The sequence below is a fragment of the Cloeon dipterum genome, chromosome X (genome assembly GCF_949628265.1).
Source record: "Cloeon dipterum chromosome X, ieCloDipt1.1, whole genome shotgun sequence".
NCBI classification, from domain to species: domain Eukaryota; kingdom Metazoa; phylum Arthropoda; class Insecta; order Ephemeroptera; family Baetidae; genus Cloeon; species Cloeon dipterum.
Genome location: NC_088790.1, coordinates 19,087,824 through 19,112,580, shown reverse-complemented (window position 1 = coordinate 19,112,580; position 24,757 = coordinate 19,087,824). Strand labels below are relative to the sequence as shown.

The 24,757-nt window shown below is 38.6% G+C and overlaps 2 protein-coding genes and 2 long non-coding RNA genes across 6 annotated transcripts in view; 3 read left to right on the top strand and 1 right to left on the bottom strand.

The window, feature by feature from the left end:
• Window positions 1-269: 269 nt before the first annotated feature.
• Window positions 270-4,288, bottom strand: NUCB1 (Nucleobindin 1). Of its 3 annotated transcripts, XM_065492714.1 has the most exons (11): window positions 4,128-4,287; window positions 3,861-3,991; window positions 3,583-3,690; window positions 3,258-3,530; window positions 3,029-3,202; window positions 2,874-2,976; window positions 2,640-2,820; window positions 2,421-2,577; window positions 2,176-2,286; window positions 1,218-1,475; window positions 270-1,181 (listed from the first exon to the last, which is right to left on the bottom strand). In XM_065492714.1, exons 2-11 carry the CDS (start codon window positions 3,984-3,986, stop codon window positions 828-830), a joined length of 1,845 nt encoding a protein of 614 aa, XP_065348786.1. In that variant the 5' UTR covers window positions 3,987-3,991; window positions 4,128-4,287; the 3' UTR covers window positions 270-827. The 3 variants fall into 3 exon arrangements, with proteins under 3 accessions (XP_065348786.1, XP_065348785.1, XP_065348787.1); XM_065492713.1 differs by having other exon boundaries at window positions 270-1,475; XM_065492715.1 differs by lacking the exon at window positions 2,176-2,286 and having other exon boundaries at window positions 270-1,475; window positions 4,128-4,288.
• Window positions 4,289-5,514: 1,226 nt separating this feature from the next.
• LOC135945163 (uncharacterized) overlaps window positions 5,515-24,757 on the top strand; it is a 65,532-nt gene continuing 46,289 nt past the window's right edge. Inside the window, exon 1 of the transcript XR_010575409.1 lies at window positions 5,515-5,543. The gene's annotated coding sequence lies outside the window, so the exon portion shown is untranslated. The remainder of the gene's footprint in view (window positions 5,544-24,757) is intronic.
• LOC135946708 (uncharacterized) lies at window positions 13,659-14,993 on the top strand. The gene is made up of 4 exons (XR_010575541.1): window positions 13,659-13,923; window positions 13,987-14,377; window positions 14,442-14,522; window positions 14,881-14,993. It is a non-coding gene; the product is annotated as an uncharacterized LOC135946708 (long non-coding RNA).
• LOC135946077 (uncharacterized) lies at window positions 23,091-24,570 on the top strand. The gene is made up of 3 exons (XR_010575485.1): window positions 23,091-24,134; window positions 24,190-24,453; window positions 24,507-24,570. It is a non-coding gene; the product is annotated as an uncharacterized LOC135946077 (long non-coding RNA).

The window sequence follows — 24,757 nt, the reverse complement described above, 5'->3', positions numbered from 1 at the left end:
GTATGATAGCACTTTTCCAAATTAAAGTTAGTTATTTATTAAGTACAGAGGGGTGTTTGGCTGCTGCCTCATCCCCTGCTGCATAGAAGAATGCATGGATGTGCACCACACGTGTCCCAACTGCCGCGGATATCTAGGAAAGTTCCGCCACTTTTGTTCCTAAACTCCATCTGACAACTGGATCAATTTAATTCAGCTGCCTTGAAAGTCATATATATTTTTTTTTAAATTCAGTTTGATTGGAGTAAAGAAAATGAAACGTTTCAATATGCTTGTATAATTGAAAATCAAATACTTTTTATTTGGCATGAAATGTAATCACTGATAATAATTTCTTGCTAGCTCTCTCACCCTGAATAACCTAAACTTAAATTGACCATCGCTAGCAGTCTCCAAAAAGAAGGCAATAAAACCCAAGCATTAAGTTTATAACAGCCCCATCCACACTTGAAGGAAGCCCAGGCAGGATTTTCAGATTTTAACAAATTAAGTCCAGGAATTTTGTTCTCTAAATAAATGACGCTTTATATCAGCAGAAGGCTTAATATAATAAACTGGATTTTTGTACTTGTTGAGCAAAATAAATTGCTATTTTTGAGCTTAGTTCCTGCCTTGTGGCGATCCTTCTTTTTCATCAAATAATCCGACTTCAGATCACAATATATCAGGTTAATTTAACAAAAAAAGATCTGTTTGCGCTTAGGCTTGGAAATTTCCTGCACGGTCAAATCATCATTGAGGTGTTGTGCGTCATAAAGCAATCAATATTTTTTCCAGTTGAAGAGATTAGTACCATGCAGGGAAATCTAGCCTGATCCGTACGTCAATTAGTTGTGCTGAGACCCAGCGGCATTTTGCTGCGCCTCGCTCGAGGAAGCATGTTGCACAGGCGAGTTGTGCACCTGGCCAGTTGGCGGCTGCTGCTGGTTGTGCAGAGGCGGAGAGTTGTGTTGTTTCGGCGGAATCGGCTGTGCATTGTTTTGGTACTGGGCCTGGTTGACATGCTGCTGCTGCTGCTGGACAGGAATTTGATTGTTGTGCTGCTGAATAGGTGCCTGATTGTTTTGATGCTGGACAACAGGGGGCTGCTGGGCCGGGTTTTGGAACTGCTGCTGGACAGGGGGAGGGTTATTGACTTGGTATTGAGGCTGCTGTTGTTGCTGATGATGCACTGGCGGCTGTTGTTGCTGTTGGTGATGCACTGGCGGCTGTTGTTGCTGTTGGTGATGCACTGGCGGCTGTTGTTGCTGTTGGTGATGCACTGGCGGCTGTTGTTGCTGTTGGTAATGTACTTGCTGCTGCTGGTACTGCGGCTGCTGCTGCTGGTATTGTGGCTGTTGCTGCTGCTGGTACTGCGGCTGTTGGTTGTGCGGCACAACTTGAGGCTGCGGTGGGTGATATCCCTGGGCCTGTTGGAACTGACCAGGGTGCGGCGGTTGGTGATGACCTTGCGGTGGCTGTTGGTGGGGCGACAGCTGGAAGGTTCAATTTTGCAATTAGGGAGAGCACATTTTTAAGTATCTTAACATAAATTGCCAGGGTTGCATTTTCTAGCCACTTGATTGTTTCACCACTGATTAGTACCGTTTCTAACAGTTGATTTTCAACAGTTTCTCGGGCAAGGAATAAAAGATTTTCAATTTATTCACAGCCAAAAATTAAAAATTAGCTGTTAACACTGACAAAATGCTACTGGTTTGTAGGATTATTAAAAAAATGCTTCTCCTGCCCTCAATATTGCCAGAATTTTCTGGCTGCTCAAAACGCAAATTTTTACCAAATGGAATTGAACAAGTGAATAACAGGATTTGCCAGGGGAAATAGGGGAAACCTGGTTTAACCTATTGGTTTTAAAGACTGGCAGGGTGAAAAATTACTTAAATTCCTTAAGCCAAGGAAAATTAGTATAATAAAGAGCGTTGGAAAATAACTTAGATGTGTTTGACCTTGTCACAATTTGTTTGTTGATGAACTTTCATTTCACCATCAGTTTATGTTTACAGAGCAATATAAAACACTCAGTTAGCAGTTAGTGCAAAATCAAACAAGTCCCAGATAATTCTGGCTTTCCCTGCAAACTGTTTTAGCATGCAATTCTTTTCCTACAACATTCTGATCAATACTGCTTCAAAATAAAATAAACTACTATCTGATCTAAAGTTAAAGGACTCAAACCTGAGGTTGGTGCCCTTGCTGGTATCCTGCCTGCTGCTGGGCATGGTGGAAATACTCAGGGGGGACCTGAATGCCATATGGCAGGTGCATGTCGTGCGGTTGAGGAGGCAACTACGTGGCAAACAGGAGCAAGCAATTTATTAAGACACAAAATCCAAATTAGAATTTGTGAATCAGGTGGTGCTTTTCAAGCGAATACCATGCAGAAAGCTAGTAAAATTCACACAACAGAAAAAGGAGCATACCAAGCCCTGGGCGATCAGCTTCTGCACTTCCTCCTGCCTCTTTCGCTCATATTCAAGGTACTCCTCGTGTGTGTACAGTTTCTGGTTATCCAGGCCCTGCCAGCCCTGGTCTTGCTCAAACTCCTTCTTCTTTGTCTGTTCCAAAAACTCTTCGTAGCTGGAATTATAATATTTTTGACAACCCGATCGGTAAGAAAAAAATTTACTCGTAATCATTACCTAATTAAGTGATCCCTGTTAACATCAGACTCATTGAAAACGTGTTCCCTCATGCGCTCCATCTCCTCACGTCTTTCCCTCATGTCATCTTCAGGTGCATTGGGGTCGTACATTTTGTCCAGCTCCTTCTGGAACAGCGTCTTCACCTCGTCTGCGTCCCAGTAACCGTTTCCGTCCAGGTCTGCAAAAATAAGCTAGATAACAGGTTCATAAATTAAATTAACTTCAGCAGACCATGCATGTGGAAGAAAGTTTTTGGGTTAAAATCCTCAGGGTTCATGTGATCCTGCTCCTCCCACACCTGCTCCAGCTGTTGTTTGCTGCCAGGGTGGTGCAGCTGTAAATCTTTAAGTTAGCTTTACATCCATCAATTTTAAAAACAAATTTACAGAGGGGTGTTTCTTGTGCTTTTCCTCCTGCTCTTCGATTTTGTGCTCAAACTCTTTCCTGTGGTCTTCGTCCAGCAAATTCAGCTGCTGAGATTTCTCATACTCCTTTTGCATCTCATATTCCTTGAACTCCTGCCGCCGCTTCAAGTCCGCCTCTTCAAGGTCCTTTGTGGTCTGCACAGAGTCAAATTGAATAAAGTATGTCTCATTAACATTTTAGGGGTGTTACCTGAACAATAAGTTTCCTCAGATCCTCGATTTCAAAGCTGTGAGGGTTGATGTGGTCCAGGTGGTGAGGCAGCTTTATTTTTGGTCCGTGGTCAATTTCGTTTTCATCCCCATCTCCGTGGGTCCTTTCATTTTCGTACTTCTCCGCCTGCTTCAGCTCGTATTCTTTGATGGCCAAATGACGCAATCTCTCCATCTCAGTTCTCTTGAGTTCGTCCAACTTGGATCGGATGTTGTGGTTCACAAACTCTAGTTCAGACGCGATTTTGCCCGTCTATGAAGAAAACACAGTTTAACAGGCCTTGTTTTTTTCCTTCAAAATATACCCTGATGTCAGCCACTTCAGCTTTTTCCAGCTTTTCCCTGAACTCAGGATCACTCTCCAAGGCCTGAACTACTTCCTGCAAATATCGGTTGTACTCCAGGCCGATGTCCTGAGGAAAATATTTAATTTAAATGCAATGAATGGTTGGTTAATTGAAAATTAGCATGAAAAAATAAATTTTACTGCAAGAGGTAGATAAGGCTACACCTACTTCGTAATATTTTGCCTGCAAGAAGTTGACTATGATATCAACAATAGATTCAGAGAAATAATACTCACCCAATCAGCACCCTTCTGTTCTTCATCCTTTTTGTCAGCTTCTCCCTTCTTGTTGGCCGTGACTGGAGGACCAACAACTACCTGCACGATGTTGACCAACACCAGCGATAACACCAAAATTCGCATTGTTTCTGTTAAAAAATGGAAGCAATTAGGAAGCGAGCTCTCAATGCCAAAAGTGCGGCCATCAGCAGCTTTCACTTTTGTCAAATTGTTATGTTCAAGAAATTTGCGAAAAATGCATTAATTTTCGTGCCAAATCCTCACCCGGCAAGCGTCTGAAGTTCAATTGAATTCAAAACTCACTCATGTTGTTTAAAAAAATATTATATTTTTTGCCTTGCTACTTTCCTGATGTAAGAGATTTTATACCAGGACGAAAGACGAAACAAAACTACACACACACATAAACAGTAGGTATTTTGCAATGCTCCAACAGGCCGCTGACTGGATTACACCGTATTGGCTGAGAGAGGGGCGTGGTCCTTTCAACAAGACCAGTCAGCAGCGCAGTTTGACTTAACTTCGAGGTGTTTTAAAAACATTAAGGCGGGTGGTGCTGCCTATTTACACTACGGAAAATTTAGGAACTTACTTCATAAGCGGCATAATGCGCTTCAAATCGTTTAGTTTTTCGAAAAATAAACACACGATTCTCGACTTCTTTTCAAATGTTGGTCTCATAAGGCTTTTAACGTTATTCTTATGAGATAAACTAGGATAGGAAAGTAAACGGAATCTGTGTGGTATCCAGGCACTTTATTTTCATGATTTTTATATTGATGGTGGTGGTCGGTGGTGTGCGCAGGCAGATGGCGCTGCGCAATTCTTATTTACAAACAAAGCATTTTATTGCCATTTTTAAATAAATCTCACAAAACAATAAATTTTCATATTTCTTAATGTTCAGTAAATAGATCAGATGTTCCAAATTTTATTTCATGTCAATCAGTCAATTACTAAATCAAGTACGATTACATCACTTGATATATGTGACGCGATTGCAACCTTATTGAATTGCCTTATGCCTGTAATTTTCCGAAAGGATTGGAGTTTAATCTGCAATGTAAGATCTAACCCGTTGGGTTTGTCAGAAGCCCCTGTTTTAAGATAGCATGTCAAGTTACTGATATTTAAGACCAAATTAACCCCCGTGCCACTTGGCATTATTGCCCATGGGACCCCAAGGAACCCTTTCCGAAAATAATTTTTGAGCTGTCCGAACACTCCATACTAGCGCCAAGTCGTGTTTTGAAGCAAAGCAGTGCGGTGACCAATCAGATTCGCCAGCTCTCTGAGCTAAGGAGGGTAAAGGTCTCCTTACTTTACTCTCCTTACTCTGAGCCACCTAGCGTCCATCACTCTAGAGAGAAACTCTTTGCATGCGAATATCCCTCCCACGCTACAGCGTAAGTTAAGGAGTTGAAGAGTATCAGCTCTGATAAGTAGGGTTAGCTCAAATATAATTTTCGCGAAGGGTTCCTTGGGGTCCCAGGGGCCGATTGGCACGGGGGTTAATTAAGCCTTAATTAACCGTAACTTTTGCATAGTATCATACAAATAAGGGCTTTTTACAAACGCAACGGGTATTATAGACCCGTTGCATTTGAATAAACATTATTTATTTTGTTGCGGTAGCGGTTTTTGACTAATCTACACTTGGTAACGAGCGGCGAATGACTGGTAATGCAATAGCTCGGCGTTTATTAGTTTCAAAGTAATCTCTATTATGGTTCTGCAGGGCTATTTTGCCCCATACGTTGCCATATCCAGACAAAATAATATCAAGTTTGAACATAATTGTTTAAAAGAGAGGTTATTCAATATTTCTTGAGATACTGTTCTTTTAAAAATTCCTAGAAAAGAACTTGGTTTCCGTTGAGAAACAAATTCAGCGGAAGATTGTTCCAGAGGCGGTAGCTTTGCACTTGAAAACAGTTATCGGGCACTTCAACACTTACAAATGGGGTAGGGTTAGGGCTGCCACTCTCCGGGTTTCGACTGGAGATCTCCGGATTTAGGACTGAAAAATGTGTGTGTTCGGGAGACTTTAAAGGGTAATTGTCAATTTTACCGACTTTATTTCTCCATCCTGAATTTTACATATGTACCCACATATGTATCCCACCAACCCCAATTTTTGCTTTTTTATCTACGGATGTAGAAATAAGCAAAAATTGGGGTTGGTGGGCTCAAAAGCCGCTACCACAAGGATTTATGTCATTAAGCAAAAGTCACAAATTATTGTGGCTCATGCCACTCGACCCTTGGGACCTCAAGGAAATCTTTGCTGAAATTCTGGGTACCCGAAAATTGTCGGGTAAACTTGGTACCAGGTAATTTATACTCTCGTCAGGGCGGGTTCGGATTTAAGCCTATAGAGGGTGCGGGTATTTAAAAAATCCGATCACGATTTAACCAGAACACAACTCGAACCTCATCCTCATACGCTCTCAGAACAAATTCCAATGCATTGCAATTTTATTGCATATTTTTGTTCAATTAGGGAGCAAAAAGGGGTGAGGGGTCCCGTGGGGGGAAAACGCGCATTTTTAAAATGCATAGTGTAATGGTTTGAAGTGGTTTTTTTATCAATTTTAAACAGTTTCTTGCAGATAATGTTTGCACCTCAGTTTTCAATAATTTTCTAACTTCGAATTCGAAAAATCGTGGGAAGTAAATTTTTTAAACGTTGAGGCAGCAAATGACAATTTGAAAAAAAATGTGCTGAAGAGGAAATTTGCGGTTGGAGTGGTCAAATTTTTTCAACAGTTAGATTTTTCCTTTTTTACTGAATTTATGTTAACTATAAAATTCAAATAAAAATACTAATAATATTAAAAAGCATTGAAAAATTAAATAAAATTTTAATTATTTTTTTTGACACCGTGGGTGGCAGGCCCAGACTGATAATCGGGCGCACCGCGCGAAACCCCAGTATTGCCAAGACTTGCTGACTGTCAAGCGGCCCGCGTTTGCGGCTGTCGCGGCCCATATTTTATTTAGTGGCTTTTCTGTGTCGGGACTGGGGCTGGAGGCAACACAAGCTCTTTTTATTCAATTCTTTGTTTTGGCTAAAATAATTTCAAAATCAAAGGAAAATCATGAAAAAAAAATCGAAAAATAAAGTTTCTACTTCGCTACGCTTGTTGCATGCCCAGGCCAGTATGAAATAAATTAGTCTCTTTTTTGCAATGAAACAGTGAAGTTCAATCCTTTCCCCCCTGATCAGCCACCCCGCAACGCAAGTATATATTATGTAGTGAAATTCCTTCTACGTGCGTTTTCGCGAGAGTATTAAGGGAAAATTCTACCGACTACAAATACCCGAAACGGCTGTCCTAGTCATGGGTGTTTTATGTTTGTTCTGGATCATTTTGGCACTCGCTTAAAAATGTTTTTGAAGATTCACTTCACATTTTGTTTTTGATGATTTCTCAAATGGTCTGTTTTGCATTGAGTAGATAGCATCCCTTTTAGTATAGTACGAGTATCTTATAATTGAGATAAACTGACAAGGGAGTGATAATGTCTATGAGGTTTTATAGTTGATTAGGCCATAGTACAAAAGTGTCAAATTTAAATAACATATGTAAATTTGCATCACGTCTTGCACTACGTTGGAAATTGCCGCAAAACAAGCTTCTATATAGCGCGGGTGGCATTATCATTCCGCTTTGCTGCAGTTAACGTTAATTCGAGATTTCAGCTAGCCGCGCTGTTCCGCAACATTTTGAATCTCGTTGTCTGCCACCATGACTCCAGGGCCAGCCACCGGTTTCAAACCATTAAAGTTCCAGAGAAAAATTTAGTCTTCATTTTTCAGTCCCTGTCGTGGGACTAATATTTGGCTAAAGCCGAGCAGCCAGCCAGTCCCTACCTAAAATTTAAAACTTTAACCTCTAACGGTATAATGGAACACATTTCGGCCAAATTCTGTGCGGTCGGCTGCTGCAACCGAGGGAAAAATCTAGTGGTGTGCAGGGGCAGGAATTAATGTTGAAATTCATCTTCAAACTGGATGACTATACAGAAAAATTTAACGTATTTATTTGGCCAATTTCTTCCAAAGCTGTCACATTTTTATTGTATCATTTCGGGAATGTAGTCCTAATCTAATAAAATCTCGCACCAACAAAATCTCTCAGTGCCGGCCTACCTCCTTTTTTCAAAAAGTGCCTCGCAAGAGTGACGGACTACGACGCGATGGTACGAGGTACGAATCACACTCTAGGGTGCGTGCACAGCGGCGACGACCCACTGCATCCTCGGCTGCAGCAGCGGCCGGCCCGCGTTAACCTCTGCAAAAATGGTGTTTGTGAAAGAGTGGAATGATATGCCACCCACATTGAATGACTGCTCTGCCGCACAGTTTCCTTCCATTTGCAAGGCAATTGTGGTATCAAGATTTAAATAATGTGTGATTACTAGTGATGTCTTTTATGATTTTTTCTAGTCGCGGGGCTCACTTCGGTTTTGTCCTCCAGAGCCGGGTCATAGTCACTTGTTTTCCTGAAGTGTCGCCCTTTCTCATATGATTTCCATTTGTAATTGAATGGGAATAACATTAATATATATCAATGACAAAGTGGGAATATAAACATCCAATAATACTCTCAAAGAAAAATGTTCTTCTCGACATATTGCGTGCTGTTGCATTCACGGAAATCAATCAATCAATCGGCCTGGAATAAACGTGCTTCTCAGGACAGAAGATGAATTCGCCGAATGCGTTTGTACGTGAAATGTGGCCAGTCCTGAGACTGATGGACTGGCTCGGATGGGTGCCTATTCAAATAGACCCTGACGATGAAAGTCGTCTCACCCTGAGAACTGGCACGTCAGAATTAATTTTCTCGAAATTCTTTTGCACTGTTCAAGTAGCTATCTTTATTCCGCATTTAATTCTATTCGCGGAGGTACTCGTTGAATTTTCCGATCTTCTAGGTGAATAACTATATTATTACGATTTTAGAATTTATTCAACCCATCAGGAGGTTCCATTACAATTAATGCTGTCAAACTCCTCGCTTGCTTAATGGCGTTTGATTATCCAATTCTCTATCACTCTCATAAAAAGTCAATCGTTGATTTTTGCAACTCTCTGCACACATATCAGGTATTGAGATACAAAAATAACATAAAATGGTAAAATTAATGCCTCTCGTCTTCAGAAAAAAATGAATGCTGCATTAGGAAAATCAGTTAAGCTGAAATTTGGACTGAGCTCAGTTTCTCGGGTCGTTGTGGTTTCCGAGGTGGCGCCTTTCGTCTTAATTCTTGTGCTTAAACCTATTTTAGTGGGTGCTCCGGAGGATTTTACATGGAACGTGCTTGTGAGCGTTTGCTTCGCGTCGCAAAGTCTGTCTCTCGCATGGAGATTATGCATCTTCAAATCTCTCGCCTCGCTTGCACTTACAATTCTTCAAGAATATCAAGTAATATGCAACATTTTCAATCCCTATTAACGATTAAATTATTTCAGCTATCTTCTAAGGATCATTATTGTGGGAACGCTGCACAGGAGGATTTTATGGTCTATAAAGAATTGTGGTTGAATCTCCACAAGGCAATAGTAAACACAGGCAGGAGTAACCCTCTGGCGACGATGCAGCCACTTTTGAGCGGTACCGTGGTTATCGTGTACTGCATTTACGAATTTTCCTCTGACCGCCTCCGCTACGATGCTGCCGTTTTTATTGCCTATCTCTTCGTCTTTGGGCTCTTAATGATTTTCGCTGTATGTGAGGGCGCGCATTACGCTAGTCAGAAAGTATGTAATCTTTTATTCGAGAAGTTTTCTTTAATGCAAAGCAGATCAACTATGCTGTGACGAGAAGTATCACTATATCGCACCAAAGTGAAAATTTGGATATGATCAGGGTAGTTTTAGCTTTCCTTTGCGGTGGAAGATATAATTTTTATCAATTTAGTTTCTAGTTCATATAAAGAAAACACCACCAATCGTCATGTTAAGCGGGTACATACGAGTCGACCGGAAATATTACTCGCAGGTATGAATGTTAAAATTGCCATTGTTTCAACTAATCGTTTGAATTAATCATTTAGATTTTTGTCGGGCTAGTTGAGGTTTGGGTCGTTCTTCTTCAGCTCCAAATTGACACAATGCCTGTCAGGCTTCAAGATATGCTTTAGGAATTGTATTGTAATTAGCATTTGTAGTTGTATTTTATCTAACGGCACATGACAACGACGAACAAATTTTTTGCTTTGGGCGTTTATGCAGATAACTGCTTATCATTTTTTTGCAATTGTTCACGAATTTCAATATTTTATGTATATTAATGCATAACATGATCAATAAACAACAATATAACCGCATTTACTAAACACCAAAACAACTGCATCTGCCAATATATACTATCTTTACAAAAACATAATTCTTTAAATTCAATTAGATTTATTCCCTCTGTTTGATCATTTCACAAAATTAAATTAATACATGCAATTTTTGGGTCGCATCTTAAAACAAAAAGGCTTATCTTAGAGGTCTCAGCAGAGCTAGCCTTCAAATTTCGGGTCCCGTGTCCCGCCGTAACTTTGGCTATAGCCACGCCAGCTACCGGTTAAAAATTCGAAAAGTGCTAGAGAAAAAATTGCCTCCAGTTCTTTGGGCCGTTAAGTACCCAGGTAGCAAAAGATCTTTGGAAAAGATTGGGGGGTTTCAAATTATTTTAAAAATGTTTTTGGCAGCCTTCCAGGGCAATATTGTGTAGGGTATAGGGAAAAATGCTTTGGCAATATTTTCGAATTATTTTGCCGAAATAATTTTTGAAGTTATTTTAAAGATATTTCGTAAGGATCGACTTTAAACGATTCTTTAGTAATCCCTTGGTTTGGTTCTGTTCCAAATTTTGTGAAAATATTTCTATTGAATTTGTTTAGACAATATGTTTTAAAAATCTGTTCAAATGATAAATCCCAACATATTTCAAGCTAACTTTAATTCATTGCACTCGAGATGAAATATATGTTGAAAATGGTTTCCGCAAATATTTTGATCTTATTTTTTTGGAATGATTTTTTTTGTAGTGTGGGAAAGTGGGGGTATTCGGTCAGGTGCCGTTAACGGTTCAAAGAACAGCAGAAAGAATTAATTCCAAGTTCAGATTCGGATGTGACGCCGCCGCTTGAGGCGCTTATATGATGTCTGTGTGAACGGAACGCAAAGTGCGATCGCGAACTCAGAGAATTCGCACCGATGCGCGTGAATTGAAGCCATCGTTCAGCATTCTAACTTATGTTTATCCAGGTAAGAATTTCCTAATTAGATATGAATTTTTAATTGGAATATGGCAGACTCACCATTTTCGCCCAACTCGCACTTCTCGCTAGGGCATTAACATTGATTCTTTCCATCCGAGCGAGAAGTGTGATTGATAGGAAAGCGTTAGTCCCCTTATTCTGCATACATTGATCGTTAGATGGCGGAGAATTTTTCAAAATTCTTCAGAGACCATTGAATTGCAAATCAATCTAGAAACATGAATACTTCAGCTCCAAGAATTAGACCAAATTCAATAAATCAGTGTTTTTCTGTCAGCGCAGGAACAAAGGAAATTCTCAGAGGAGCCATCAGGACTCAGACCTGCGAAAATCCCCCAACACCCGTGACGACTACGAGAAAAGCGCAAATAATTTTAGTCAGCATCCCTGCTGTTTATGCCTGGTCGGCATCATCAGCGCCTGGCTCCAAACTTTTTATATACCTCTTTTACTGTGTGAAATTTATTTTTAAATATTTAATAAAAATTCATGAATGTTAATTACTCTTAAACTTTTGTTGCCTTTTGATTTCAGATAACCGAAATTCCCTGATGGTGCCGGCACATTGCTTGGAACTTGCAGCGCTTTCAATGGACTTTGCAGGTCTGGCTCAACATAAATGCCATCCGGATTGGTACAAATGATGATTTGAACTTTGAACCAATCCTCGCTGTCATAATGTTGACTGGACATGCATGTCCGTGAGAGCTGCAAGCCTGCAAGAACAAGCGCTGTGTCCGCCATTTTAAAGAACCCTAAAAGTATAGAAAAAGAAAATTTCAAAATATTGTGAAAAGATTTTCAAAAGATTTCCGAGTGATGTTCAAAGTGATTCGATTTCTGGTGAAAATGTGTTCGAAATATTGCCAAAAGATTTATAAAATATTTTAAAGATTTTTTGAAAAGGGTCTTTTTAAATATGTTTGCAACACTGAAAAAGCGTTACATTTTATCAATTATAATGATTTAAAGAGATTTTTTGAATTCAAGAAGAAATATTGCCAAGACAACCGCAAATATTTTAAAAGCATTGTCAAGATATATATTTTTCTACCTGGGGTAATATTCAAACTCCACTTTCAAAAATTTTTCAGTTGCGCCATCGCATCCGATAGCCGCCGCTCCTGGTCCATAATTTGCCGATTAACTAATTGGCCACCTAAAATTATTCGGCTGAGATCTCTACTTATTTAAAATTATTATGATTTCTCTGCGCCATCAGCCTGCTGATTTCATGAAATCGCATCTACGGCTAGAATAGCCGCTTTGCGTTTTTGAATAGGATTGTTATTGGAAACCCCTTGTTGTTGCCAATGCACAAACTAATCCCTATAAGGATTCAGTCAACGTCAAAATTAATCTAAAACAGGTATATAGTATATTTTTGAAAGAAAATTGGCTGCAAATCTATCATGCTTTTCAAATGGGGACGACTATTGCCTTATGTGCAATAATCTTGTTATATTCTATAAAAATTAAAAGGTTCCCAAAAATGTGTCATACACCGTTGGATAGATCTCGAAAAAATGACTTGGAAAAAGTTTATGGAAATATGGTCAAAAATATAATAAGAACCGAAGACGTCACAAAAATCGCACATGAAATCTTGTCATTCGCCTTAAATTCAAGGAAACTGTGCCGCCGTACACTCAATTCGTGCATGTAGCATAAATAACGCTCTACAGCGCAAAGAACAAGTTTTTACCGAAGTCGGAACATACCTATTTTCTAAATTTTCAGTCAATTCCCAACATGTATATTTATGTTGAATATAATTATAACAACCTCGAGTGGTCGCACTTTTCAAATGTATATTTATATTAACATTTCTTAAGGTTTCCCTCATATTTTGCTATCAACTCTCTTGAATAATGGCTATATGGAATACTAAACACAAGAGACTAATATTGATTTCGATTGTAATAACCACAATAGCTCACTTTTTCACTTTGTGTCAGTTGAATTATTAAAAAGAGACGAGTGAATCGTTTGCACGCGCATGGTAGCGTTATAGCAAAGAGAGTTAGGCTGTTTTGGGCTGCCTGTTAAAGAAATGAACTCACCAAATGCGTTTTTACGCGAAATGTGGCCTGTCCTCAAGTTGATGGACTGGATCGGTTGGGTTCCGAATCAATTAGACCCTGACGATGATACTAAAATTGCTCTTAGGACGGCAACTTCAGATTTTATTTACTCAAAATTATTCTGCACCGTTCAAGTAATTATCTTCATTCCACACATTATAATATTTACTGAGGTAGCCTGAATGTTTATACTGCTTTAGAAAACTAAATGAATTTATACAATTTCAGAAAACGTTTTATTTATCAGAGGAGTTGAACATGGTAAATATGCTGAAACTTCTAGGTTGTTTGTTAGCTTTTGGATACCCAATTTCGTTTCACTGGCAAGGGGGGTCAATAATAGCTTTTTCCAACTCATTGCACAATTTCCAGGTATTCAATAAACTTAATGATTCGAAGTTTGAATAGTGAACTAATTTTGTTTATAGAGAATATTCAACGCTGTCCTCGGGAAGCCAATTAATTTAAAATTTGGATTGAGTTTGATATCTCGATTGATTGTCGCTTCTGTATTTGCACCCTTCTTCGCTATCCTCGTTTTGAAACCTTTGTTTCTGAGCAAGTCTGCTGATATTATTTGGAGTTTGCTTATGAGCATTTGCTTCGCGGCACACAATCTGACCCTAATGTGGACGTTCTGCATTTTCAAAACCACCCGTTCGCTCACTGACATTATCCTTCGAGAGTATAAGGTGATATTACCGATGAGTGTCATTTGTTTAATTTGTAATATATATCAATTTTCCCACCATTAGATATATTACAAAGATGGGGGCGCTACCGAGAAAAATACAGTTGTGTTCAAAGAATTATGGTTCAAACTAAGAAACGTTGTCCTAGCCACAGGCAGGGTGAGCTCCATGGCAACAATGCAATTATTGCTGACGTCCACTGTCGTTATTGTCCTCTGCATTTATGAGTTTTCAGCAGGCCGGCTCCAGAAAGATGCATTATTGTTTAATACCTTTGTGTTTTTCTTTGGTCTCCTTTTAATATTTGCAGTATGTGAGGGCGCTCATCATGCTACTCAAAATGTAAAATGTGCACTTAAGTCATAATTGAAGTAATTTCATTTCTCTCTTCAAGTTTGATTATGCTGTAAGCAGAGCCATTGAAATGACGCAAAATGATTTGGACGTGAACAGAGTATGTCCATTACAAAATTAAGCTTCTGTAACTGAACAGATAACCATACAAACTAATATTTCAGTTTTTCGTCTCTTTGAAAAAAATGTCACCAATAGTATCACTGAACGGCTATTTACGTATTGACCGCTACTTTTACTCTCAGGTACAAATAATTTTCAATATCAATTGAAATTACACAATTATACCAAATTGACGAGCTAAAATTTGTGAGATTTTAAAATTGGAAAAGTCCCCAAGAATGAAGTGGAAACTTCCCGTCAGGACGAGATAATATTTAAAAATTCCGCAGGGAGATTTCTCGTCTTGACAGTACTATCGAATGGGAAATATTCACTTCCATCTCGGGAGTCTTTTTCCAATATTGAAATCTCTCGTTCTTAATCAGTCAAGGAAAAATTCCAGTCTCCCGTACGAACGGGTAAAATTGAAATATTTACATCAGTTCAATTTAAATTTTTTTATCACTTCATGAACGTAAAAAACTCACTTTTTTGTTCTAGATTTTCCTTGGACTGGTTGAAATTTGGTTGGTTCTGCTTCAGTTTCGGATAAAGGCCAAGCCAATTCAGCTCGAAGACTTCTTCTAAAATTTTACCCGAAATTTTTATATTCGGCACACGATTAACTCTCTTATATATTAAACAAGCATTCAAAAATTTTGATAAAATAATTTTTCTCTTTTTAATAACTTAATTCACTCAATGAAGTAAACGGAAATAAAAATTAACGTTCCGTAGACTCACAGCAAATAGTAATATGAAAAACTCCGTCAAACAGCAAAAAGAGACCAAATATTTGGGCTGACGTACTCTGCCGGCAACAAATTCGTAGAGTTCAAAAAAGTACAACGGCGAATGCCGGGATTTCAGCGATTAAGAATAATTTGATTTCGCTCTTCAACTAATAGCAAAATCACGAATCAAAAGTTAGAGAAATGTACAGCATAGCCGTGGGAGTCACGTTGCTTCGACGACAGGAAATCAAATTACAATTTATCAAACGTGAAATTTGTGTGCCCTCACCTGAAACATATCAGCAATTTCCTGGGCAACTTGGGCCAATCCAAGGCACATGCACGCCCACCAGGTGCTCGAGATGGTCAAATTAAGCAGCAAAATAGCTTTAATTGTGGGCAATGTCCAATTGAATCCAGTAATTAGTGGAATAAACAGCGACAAACACACTGCGCATGCAATGCAAAACAACAGATCCACAACCGTCAGCAATTTTATAGCGCTGGCCCTCGCTGGGTGCTGACGACCCAGTTTTAAACTTCCAACCACCCGCTGAAGACGAAAAGAAACATATTTTTCCTTAAAACACTTGTGCTCAGCAAAGAAAGAAATCAAACCTGAATTTATGAAATCTGTCACGGTGTCGCAGCAAGTATAGCGAGTTTGCCTGGTGTTATGCAGCCGGCATCAATCACCAAAACAACAGTATTATCAAATGATTTGAAACAAATTATGTTCACTATTAACTTTCATCCTGCCTATATTCTTCTTTGCAAAAACACAATTCTCTAAAGACCGTCTTCGACGAAATTTTTGAGCACACCAATCGATTCTCGAGGGTCGAATAAGGTAAGTGGATATATTTGCCGACCAAAAGGTCCAGCGCAAAGTTCGTAGCACAAGTAGAACTTTTTTACCGCCAAAAATTATGAACCTATATGTGAGAACTGCGCACGCGCCAAAGCTGGTGTGGCCGAGGAGAGGCGTCACGAGTCACGTCAGCTGCTAGCAGCCGGTGGTTGGCGTGCACGTCTACCTGCTCTGACGCATGCGCATATCTCACGTATAGGTTCATATTTTTGGCGGTAAAAAAGTTCTACTTGTGCTACGAACATTGCGCTGGACCTTTTGGTTGGCAAATATATCCACTTACCTTATTCGACCCTCAAGAATCGATTGGTGTGCTCAGAAACTTCGTCAAAGACACGGTCTTTAAAATTCAATTAGATTTATTCCCTCTGTTTGATCATTAATATAATGACGGAATTTCACAAAATTAAATTAATACATGCAATTTTTAAGTCGCATCTTAATACGAAAAGGCTTAACTTTTAGGGTAAAGCAGAGCCAGCCTTCAAATTTTGGGTCCCGTGTCCCGCCGTAACTTTGGCTATAGCCACGCCAGCAACCGGTTAAAAATTCGATAAAATCGAAAAGTGCTGGAGAAAAATAGCCTCCAGACCTTTGGGCCGTTAACTAATACCAGACTTCACTTTTAAAAATTTTCAGCTGCGCCATCGCATCTGTCTGTAGTCGCTGCCGGTCCATAATTTGCCGATTCACCAAGCGGCCACCTAAAATTACTCGGCTGAGATCTCAACTTTTTTAAAATTATTATGATTTCTCTGCGCCATCAGGCTGTTGATTTCATGAAATCGCATCTACGGCTTGTATATGGGCTAAATATAAAATATTTGCACGGAATTCAATTATAATAATTAAATAAAGGTGGATTTATAAGTAAAACGTTAGGTTATTATGTTTGAAGGGGTTCTAGGGTGCGCACACATCGCCAGTCGCTCTCTTTTTATCAAGAGATAAGTCGTAACAAAGTAGGCGTACCGGAAGCCGCTGTGCGTTTTTATAGAGGATTGATAGTGGAAAATCCTTGTTGCCAATGCATAAACTAATCCCCATAAGTATATTCAGTCAACGTCAAAATTGACCTAAAACAGGTAGACAGTAGACAGTATTTTTTTAAAGAAAACTGGCTGCAAAATTATCATGCTTTTCAAATTGGAAGGTCTATTTCCCTAATTGCAATCTTGTATTATTTCAGAATTAAAAGTTTCCCAAAAAAATGTGATACACACCGTAGGATAGATCTAAAAAGATTACTTGAAAATAGCTATGGCAATATGATAAAAAATATAGTTAAAACAGAAGACATCACAAAAATCGCAGGCGAAATCTCACTGTCATTTATTTTGCCTTTATTAAGTCAAGGAAACTGTGCCGCCATACACTCAATTCGTGCAGGTGGCATATATTATCACAGTAGAAGGTGGGATGCCAGTACAGGAGAATAAGATTCTTTAGGGTAGCTCAAGTATTTGGAAATTCTCAACATATTCACACAAATTGTGGAAAGACATCGCAATCAAACAATCCGAGTTTCCATAAAATTCTTTTAAAGACGTCGATTTAATTATAAAGACGTTTCAGCCAAATGATAACTTCAGGGGCTAGTCAATACAATATTACACATTCATACTTATCAATACACAAATAGGACGTTTGACATGAACGTTGGACTTCACTCAGAGTCTTGCACTTTAACGTTTCAAATCGCAGGCGAAATCTCACTGTCATTTGCCTTTATTAAGTCAAGGAAACTGTGCCGCCGTACAATCAATTCGTGCAGGTGGCATATATAACGCTCTACAGCGCGATAAACACGTTTTTACCGAAGTCGGAACGGAATTATTTTCATTCAATTCCCAGCATGTATATTTCTTTTAAAAATTCTTAACGTTTCCCTCATATTAGCAGTATTTTCGAAATGACCACGGCAGGGTCGTTATATAGTTCTTGAAATTTAGCAATTTCAACTTTCTTGAATAATGGCTATATGGAATACTAAAACAAGAAGCTATTGATTCGATTGTATTAACCTCAATTGCTCACTTTTTCAATTTGTGTCCGTTGAATTATTAAAAAGAGGCGAGTGTATCGTTTTGCACGCGTACTGTGGCGTTATTGCAAAGAGAGTTGGGCTCTTTTGGACTGCCAGCTAAAGAAATGAATTCACCAAATGCGTTTTTACGCGAAATGTGGCCTGTCCTCAAGTTGATGGACTGGATTGGTTGGGTTCCGAATCAATTAGACCCTGACGATGATACTAAAATTGCTCTTAGGACAGCAACTTCAGATTTAATTTACTCAAAATTATTCTGCACCGTTCAAGTAATTATCTTCATTCCACACATTATAATATTTACTGAGGTAGCCTGAATGTTTATACTGCTTTAGAAAACTAAATATATTTATACAATTTCAGGAAATGTTTTCTTTATCAGAGGGGTTGAACATCGTAAATATGATGAAACTTCAAGGTTGTTTGTTGGCTTTTGGATACCCTATTTCGTTTCACTGGCAACGGAGGTCAATAATAGCTTTTTCCAACTCCTTGCACAATTTCCAGGTATTCAATAAACTTTAAAATTTGAAGTTTGAATAGTGAACTAATTTTGTTTGTAGAGAATATTCAACGCTACCCTCGGGAAGCCAATTAATTTAAATTTTGGATTGAGCTTGATATCTCGATTGATTGTCGCTTCCGTATTAGCACCCTACTTCGCTATCCTCGTTTTGAAACCTTTGTTTCTGAGCAAGTCTGCTGATATTATTTGGAGTTTGCTGTTGAGCTCTCTCTTTGCGACACACACTGTGACCCTAATGTGGATGTTCTGCATTTTCAAAACCACCCGTTCGCTTACTGACATTATCCTTCGAGAGTATAAGGTGACATTACTGAAAAGTATCATTCGTTTAATTTGTAATATATATCAATATTCCCATCATTAGATATATTACAAAGATGAGAGCCCTACCGAAAAAAATACAGTGGTGTTCAAAGAATTATGGTTCAAACTAAGAAACGTTGTCCTAACCACAGGCAGAGTGAACTCCGTGGCAATGATGCAATTATTGCTGACGTCCACCAACCTTATTGTCCTCTGCATTTATGTGTTCTCAGCAGGCCGGCTCCAGAGCGATGCATTATTGTTTATTTCCTATGTGTTTTTCTTTGGTCTCCTTTTAATATTTGCAGTTTGTGAGGGCGCTCATCATGCTACTCAAAATGTAAAACGCGCACTTAAGTCATAATTGAAGTAATTTCATTTCTCTCTTCAAGTTTGTTTATGCTGTTGGCAAAGCCATTGAAATGACGCAAAATGATTTGGACGTGAACAGAGTATGTACATTACAAAATTAAGCTTCTGTAACTGAACAGATAACCATACAAACTAATATTTCAGTTTTTCGTCTCTTTGAAAAAAATGTCACCAATAGTATCACTGAACGGCTATTTGCGTATTGACCGCTACTATTACTCTCAGGTACAAATAATTTTCAATTTATCAATTGAAATTACACAATCATACCAAATTGACGAGCTAAAATTTGTGAGAGATTTTAAAATTGGAAAGTTCTTCAAGAATGAAGTGGAAACTTCCCGTCAGGACGAGATAATATTTAATAATTTCGCAGGGAAATCACTTTCAGAATCAATTGGAACGCTATATGGTTTTTCAGCTATTCCGGCTAATCCCAAGCCGAAATAAAATCACAAGGGTACTTGGGATGAGAAAACAAAGGCTGGCAAGCACATCTTGCGCGAATAGGGGGTTGTTTTTTGTTTCTGGTCCAAACTAACGCAGCAACCCGTTGGCGACCAGGGCCAAAAAACAGCCACGAAAAATAAATGCTTTCGCCTGCGTTGATGTGCTGCTTCTTTCTCTTTTTACGGATGGCAACTCGCTGTCGAAAAGAGAAATTTTACAAACTGCTGCTAAAATGACAATCGGTAGGGGGTGTGAATAAACCACGATTTTCCCCTTAGAAAAATAATCATGGTCAGTATATTGTGTGCACATTCATGTTCCAAGCGGTGGGTAATTCAAATAGCCAGGTTTTCTGCCGAGACTTGGGATTAACCGAAATACATATACAAAAAATTGTTCTGCTAGCACAATTTTTAAATTTCTCGTCTGGAAAGTACTATCGAATGGGAAATCTCCACTTCCTTCTTGGGAATTTTTTCCATTTTGAAAAACCTCTTATTCTTAATCGGTTTCAAGTAAAAATTCCATAACCTCCCGCGCGAACAGGTAAAATTGGAATTTTATTAACATCGAAAATATATTTATATTTTGTATATCACCGCACAAACGTAAAAAGCTCACTTTTTGTTCTAGATTTTCCTTCGACTGGTTGAAATTTGGTTGGTTCTGCTCCAGTTTCGGTTAAAGGCCAAGCCAATTCAGCTCGAAGACTTCTTCTAAAATTTTTAACTAGTACACGATTAGCTCTCTCTTAGATTTTAAATTAAATAAGCTTTCGAACACATTGATAAAATTAGTTTTCCTCTTTTGAATAACTTAGTTCACTCAATATAATGAACAGAAATAAAATTAACGTTCCGTTTTTGCGTTACACCTAAATTATTTCCCAACTTTCACTCGCACACCAGCATACAACTACTATAATGCCCTCTCAACGATCCAAAAGTTGTTTTCAGGTATGAGGGTTTCCCAAAAATAATTGGAACATTTTCCGGGGACTGCACTAAACTCTGGAAATAATTTTCGGGAAAAGGTAAACTTGGGAGAAAAATAATCACAATGGACGCTCTAATTCCATGGTTATTCGAGTATATCCTTCAAGAGTTTTTATTTCAAACCTTGATAAGTATTCTTCAAAAGTTAAATTGCAAGTGGTCTATCAGATGTAAATTCCTTGCATTTGGACTGAATTGCAGGAGCACAATTAGGAGAGAGATGGTTGCTGTAAATAATTTCAAATGAAGACTCCTGTCCAGTTCAATCGACTCATTCAGCTTGATTTTAGGCCTCAAACGCAATAAGTGAATAATCAGCTTTTTGAGCTAAAAATATCACCAATTATTGTTGTTTGCCTTTTTTAAATAGGAATATGTAACATCACCTTTTTTATATAGTTCTCAGAAGCATCGGATGATTTGTCAACGAGTTCCAAAATTAGCATGGATACTTTTTGCACCTAAAAGCCAATGATTAAATCAAATAATTAATGATTTTAAAACGTTCACGCTCGAGAAAGGAAAATAATGTGGTTTAAAATGTCATTCTGACTTTTACTTGTCCTCAGTTGGAGCCAAAACGTGTCGAGACCAATAATTTGATTTCCAAGGACAAGTCAGAGTTTGCACTGCGGATCAATAAAAATACTAAAATTTACCCTTCTTGAGACACGGTGAGCAGACTCACAGCAAATAGTAATATGGAAAACTCCGTCAAACAGCAAAAAGAGACCAAATATTTGGGCTGACGTACTCTGCCGGCAAGCAACAAATTCGTAAAGTTCAAACAGTACAATAGCAAATGCTGGAATTTTAATGATTAATAATAATTTTATTTCGTTCTTGAACTAACAACAAAACGAACCACAAGTTAGCGAAATGAACATAGCCGTGGGAGTCACGTTGCTAATCGATTTAGTAAGTCTGTACAAGTGAAAGATGTGATTTTCAATTGCAAAAATTGTATGTTGCCATTTTATTTCCTTCGACGACAGCACAATCTGCAAATCAAATTACAATTTAATTAACGTGAAATTTCTCTGTTCTCACCTGAATCATATCAGCAATTTCCTGGGCAACCTGGGCCACTCCGAGGCACATGCACGCCCACCAGGTGCTCGAGATGGACAAATTAACCAGCAAAATAGCTTTAATTGTGGGCAATGTCCAATTGAATCCAGTAATTAGTGGAATAGACAGCGACAAACACACTGCGCATGCAATGCAAAACAACAGATTCACAACCGTCAGCAATTTTATGGCGCTGGCCCTCGTCGCCGGCTGCTGGCTCGGTCTTAAACTTCCAACCGCCCGCTGTAGACGAGAAAAAACATATTTTTCCTTAAAAAACTTGTGCTAAACAAAGAAAGTAATAAATCAAACCTGAAGAGTAGACAGTGAATTTATGAAATCTGTTACGGTGATAGCTTCCGTAAGAAATGCCGTGGGGATGCTAATTGCAATTATCGCACCTCCAGTGTGCATCAAAGTCATGAACGGAAATCTCTTCACGGTAAATTTTTTCATCAGCAGCTAAATCAGATACAATTTTTTATTTAATTTGGCTCCAGCCTGGAGCGTCCATGTTACCGTTCGCGGTGTTATTGCGTTTATACAACTAACTTTGCAGTCATTTTTCTCAAAATATTACTGTGCTACTTTTGCTAAAATTTTGGCTTCAAATGAATCCTAATTGATGAGTTCACGCATTGGCAATAAGAAATTTCCAGGCATTTTGCAGTATCAATTCTCTTTATAAGAAAATAATGCAAGAACCCAGACCGAAATTGGATATCCAAAGGATATCCGGATAATATACTTTTGAACAGTCTATATCATAGGCGGATATCCAATTTCTTGTCGGGAATGGCCATAACCTGCAAAAAATACATTGCAACCTTCGCTGCCACTTAAAGTAAAGCTTAACAGGCAATTTATTGAAAATCTTATTACCTTTTTTGATAAATTTGATAAAAGCTAAAAATTTCCCAGGTTGTCGTATAAATTAAAAAATAATTGGCTCTAAAGTTTGCATGCGAATTAAGCAGCGGGCGCAATGTCTCCTTATTAAAAATCATGATTTATTTCTCGCTCGAAGAAATTTAGCTCATAATTCACACACTATTGATTTGAATAGATTGCTACAAGACCTACGAGAGGGATCGGAATCAAGCAAAAATTCTTCGACAGATATTTAAATTTTTCGATAAATCGGGCAAATTCTGAAATTTAACTGTTACTCGGTCCTGATTTCATTATTGCACATTGTAGAGATAAACTGTTGCTAAATTTTACAGTAAATATTTTCTTACAATTGCCAAAATGGTTCATTATACAGAGAAAAATGACTTTGAATTCTACTTTTTGAAATAAATTGATTTTGCTGTCATTTTCTTATAGCAACAATTTTTTGAGCGACCTCTCATTACCTTCATTCCGCTGTATATGGTTGGCGCTGCGAAGGCCCATAGAAAGGCGTTAGCGGTCACGCAAAAGACCCATTCAAACGTTTTGGCTTTTTTGTAAACCAAAAGTCCAGATTCAGAATCCTTTCTTGCGGGAAGCCAGCCGAGAAACCCGAGAATTTGCACAAGCAAAAATACTTCTTGCACGAAAATTCTCCGTGACATCGTTGAACCTCTATAGCTGCGGGGACATATATAAACAGGTCAAAACTGACAGCAAAATATTAATTCCCCAAAGAGTGGAAAAGCCCGCATAATGGTGACAATGGGCTTGTATTATGTATGCTAAAAATATGAAATTCGCCTTTTAGCCACCACTTGGCAGGCGCGATGTTTACAACAAAGCCGTCAATTATTATATTCACAATTTTAAGGTCAATTTGGATCTGTAGAATGTGCACGTGCTTTGAAATCAAATTCTAAAATTTCTTAAAAGATTAAATTGACGATGCCGAAATTATTACAATCTCAAACGCACGCAATTATTTGGAAAGCTCCCTTTTTTACTTATTCATTGCCCATGGATCAATACAATTAATGCAAGTGCGTGTAAATTTTCTCCCAAACGCGGCTCATGCCCTTTCACTTTCATCGCCAAATCAAATCAATGAGCTTCGTCCAGGAAATTCGTACATTTCTTCGCCTTTTAGGCATTTTAGGCTGGATTCCCGCTAGAATGGATCGTGCAGATCGAGGAAAATTAACCCTTAAACTCGGCCCTGTGGAAAAGGCTTATTCGTTGGTCATGATCGCCATTCAGGTCGGAATTTTCCTACCTGCACTAAACCAAAATGCAGAGGTGAGGCCTCAAAGCCGAATCAGGGCTGCTTTTAATTTTGTGTGCCCAGTCGTTCGTGTCAGCCGCAGAGGACACACTGATTGTGTCCACGATGAAACTGTCTATAACTGTCATAGCCACCGGTATCCCTGCGTCGGTTTGGTCACAGGCACGCTCGTTCGTGGAATTTATCAACGGAATAACAGAAGTGGAAGTATAATCAGTCTATAAATGGATGCAAGGCAGTTTTTTTAATTTTTGTTTCTCAGGAAATATTGGGTGAAGTCAACAGCTGCGATATTGAATTAAATCTGAAACTTCAGCGATTTGGATTGATTGCCATTTTCATATCGTTAACGCCGTATTTTGGTATTCTCGTACTGAAAAGAGTGTTCTTTGGGCCCCTAAGAAATCCTTTATGGCACCTAGTCGTTTGCATCTGTTTCTCTAATAACACAATGACCATATTGATGTTTGTGTGCGTCACCCGAGCTATTGGAAATTTGTCAGACGTTGTACTGCAAAGCTATAGAGTACGTTTGAACCAAATTTCAGCTGCTTAATTAACTAAATCGTTACTCAAAAGGTTCTCTGCTGCGAAGTAAAAATGACACCACTTTGCAAATTGAAAAGGCAAGCTGCTTTCAGGGAAGTATGGGTGAAACTGCAATTGCTGCTCTTGTCTACCGGCAACACATCATACATTGCCTTTTTTCTTCCCCTCATTGGCTCGCTGATAACAATAATTTTTTGCATCTACTTACTGTCTTCCGGCCTGCCGGCAAGAGAAGCGCTGGCTTTCGTTTGTCTTCTGTTCACATTTACTACTTCAATAAT

What these genes read in the sequence shown, in the direction of transcription:
- NUCB1 (XM_065492713.1), bottom strand. Translation starts at nt 3,986, where the DNA reads ATGCGAATTTTGGTGTTATCGCTGGTGTTGGTCAACATCGTGCAGGTA. An exon ending in AACTTTCTTCCACATGCATG is followed by an intron (nt 2,821 to 2,873) that starts GTCTGCTGAAGT and finishes TTATTTTTGCAG; the next exon opens with ACCTGGACGGAAACGGTTAC. An exon ending in AACAGGGATCACTTAATTAG is followed by an intron (nt 2,578 to 2,639) that starts GTAATGATTACG and finishes TTATAATTCCAG; the next exon opens with CTACGAAGAGTTTTTGGAAC.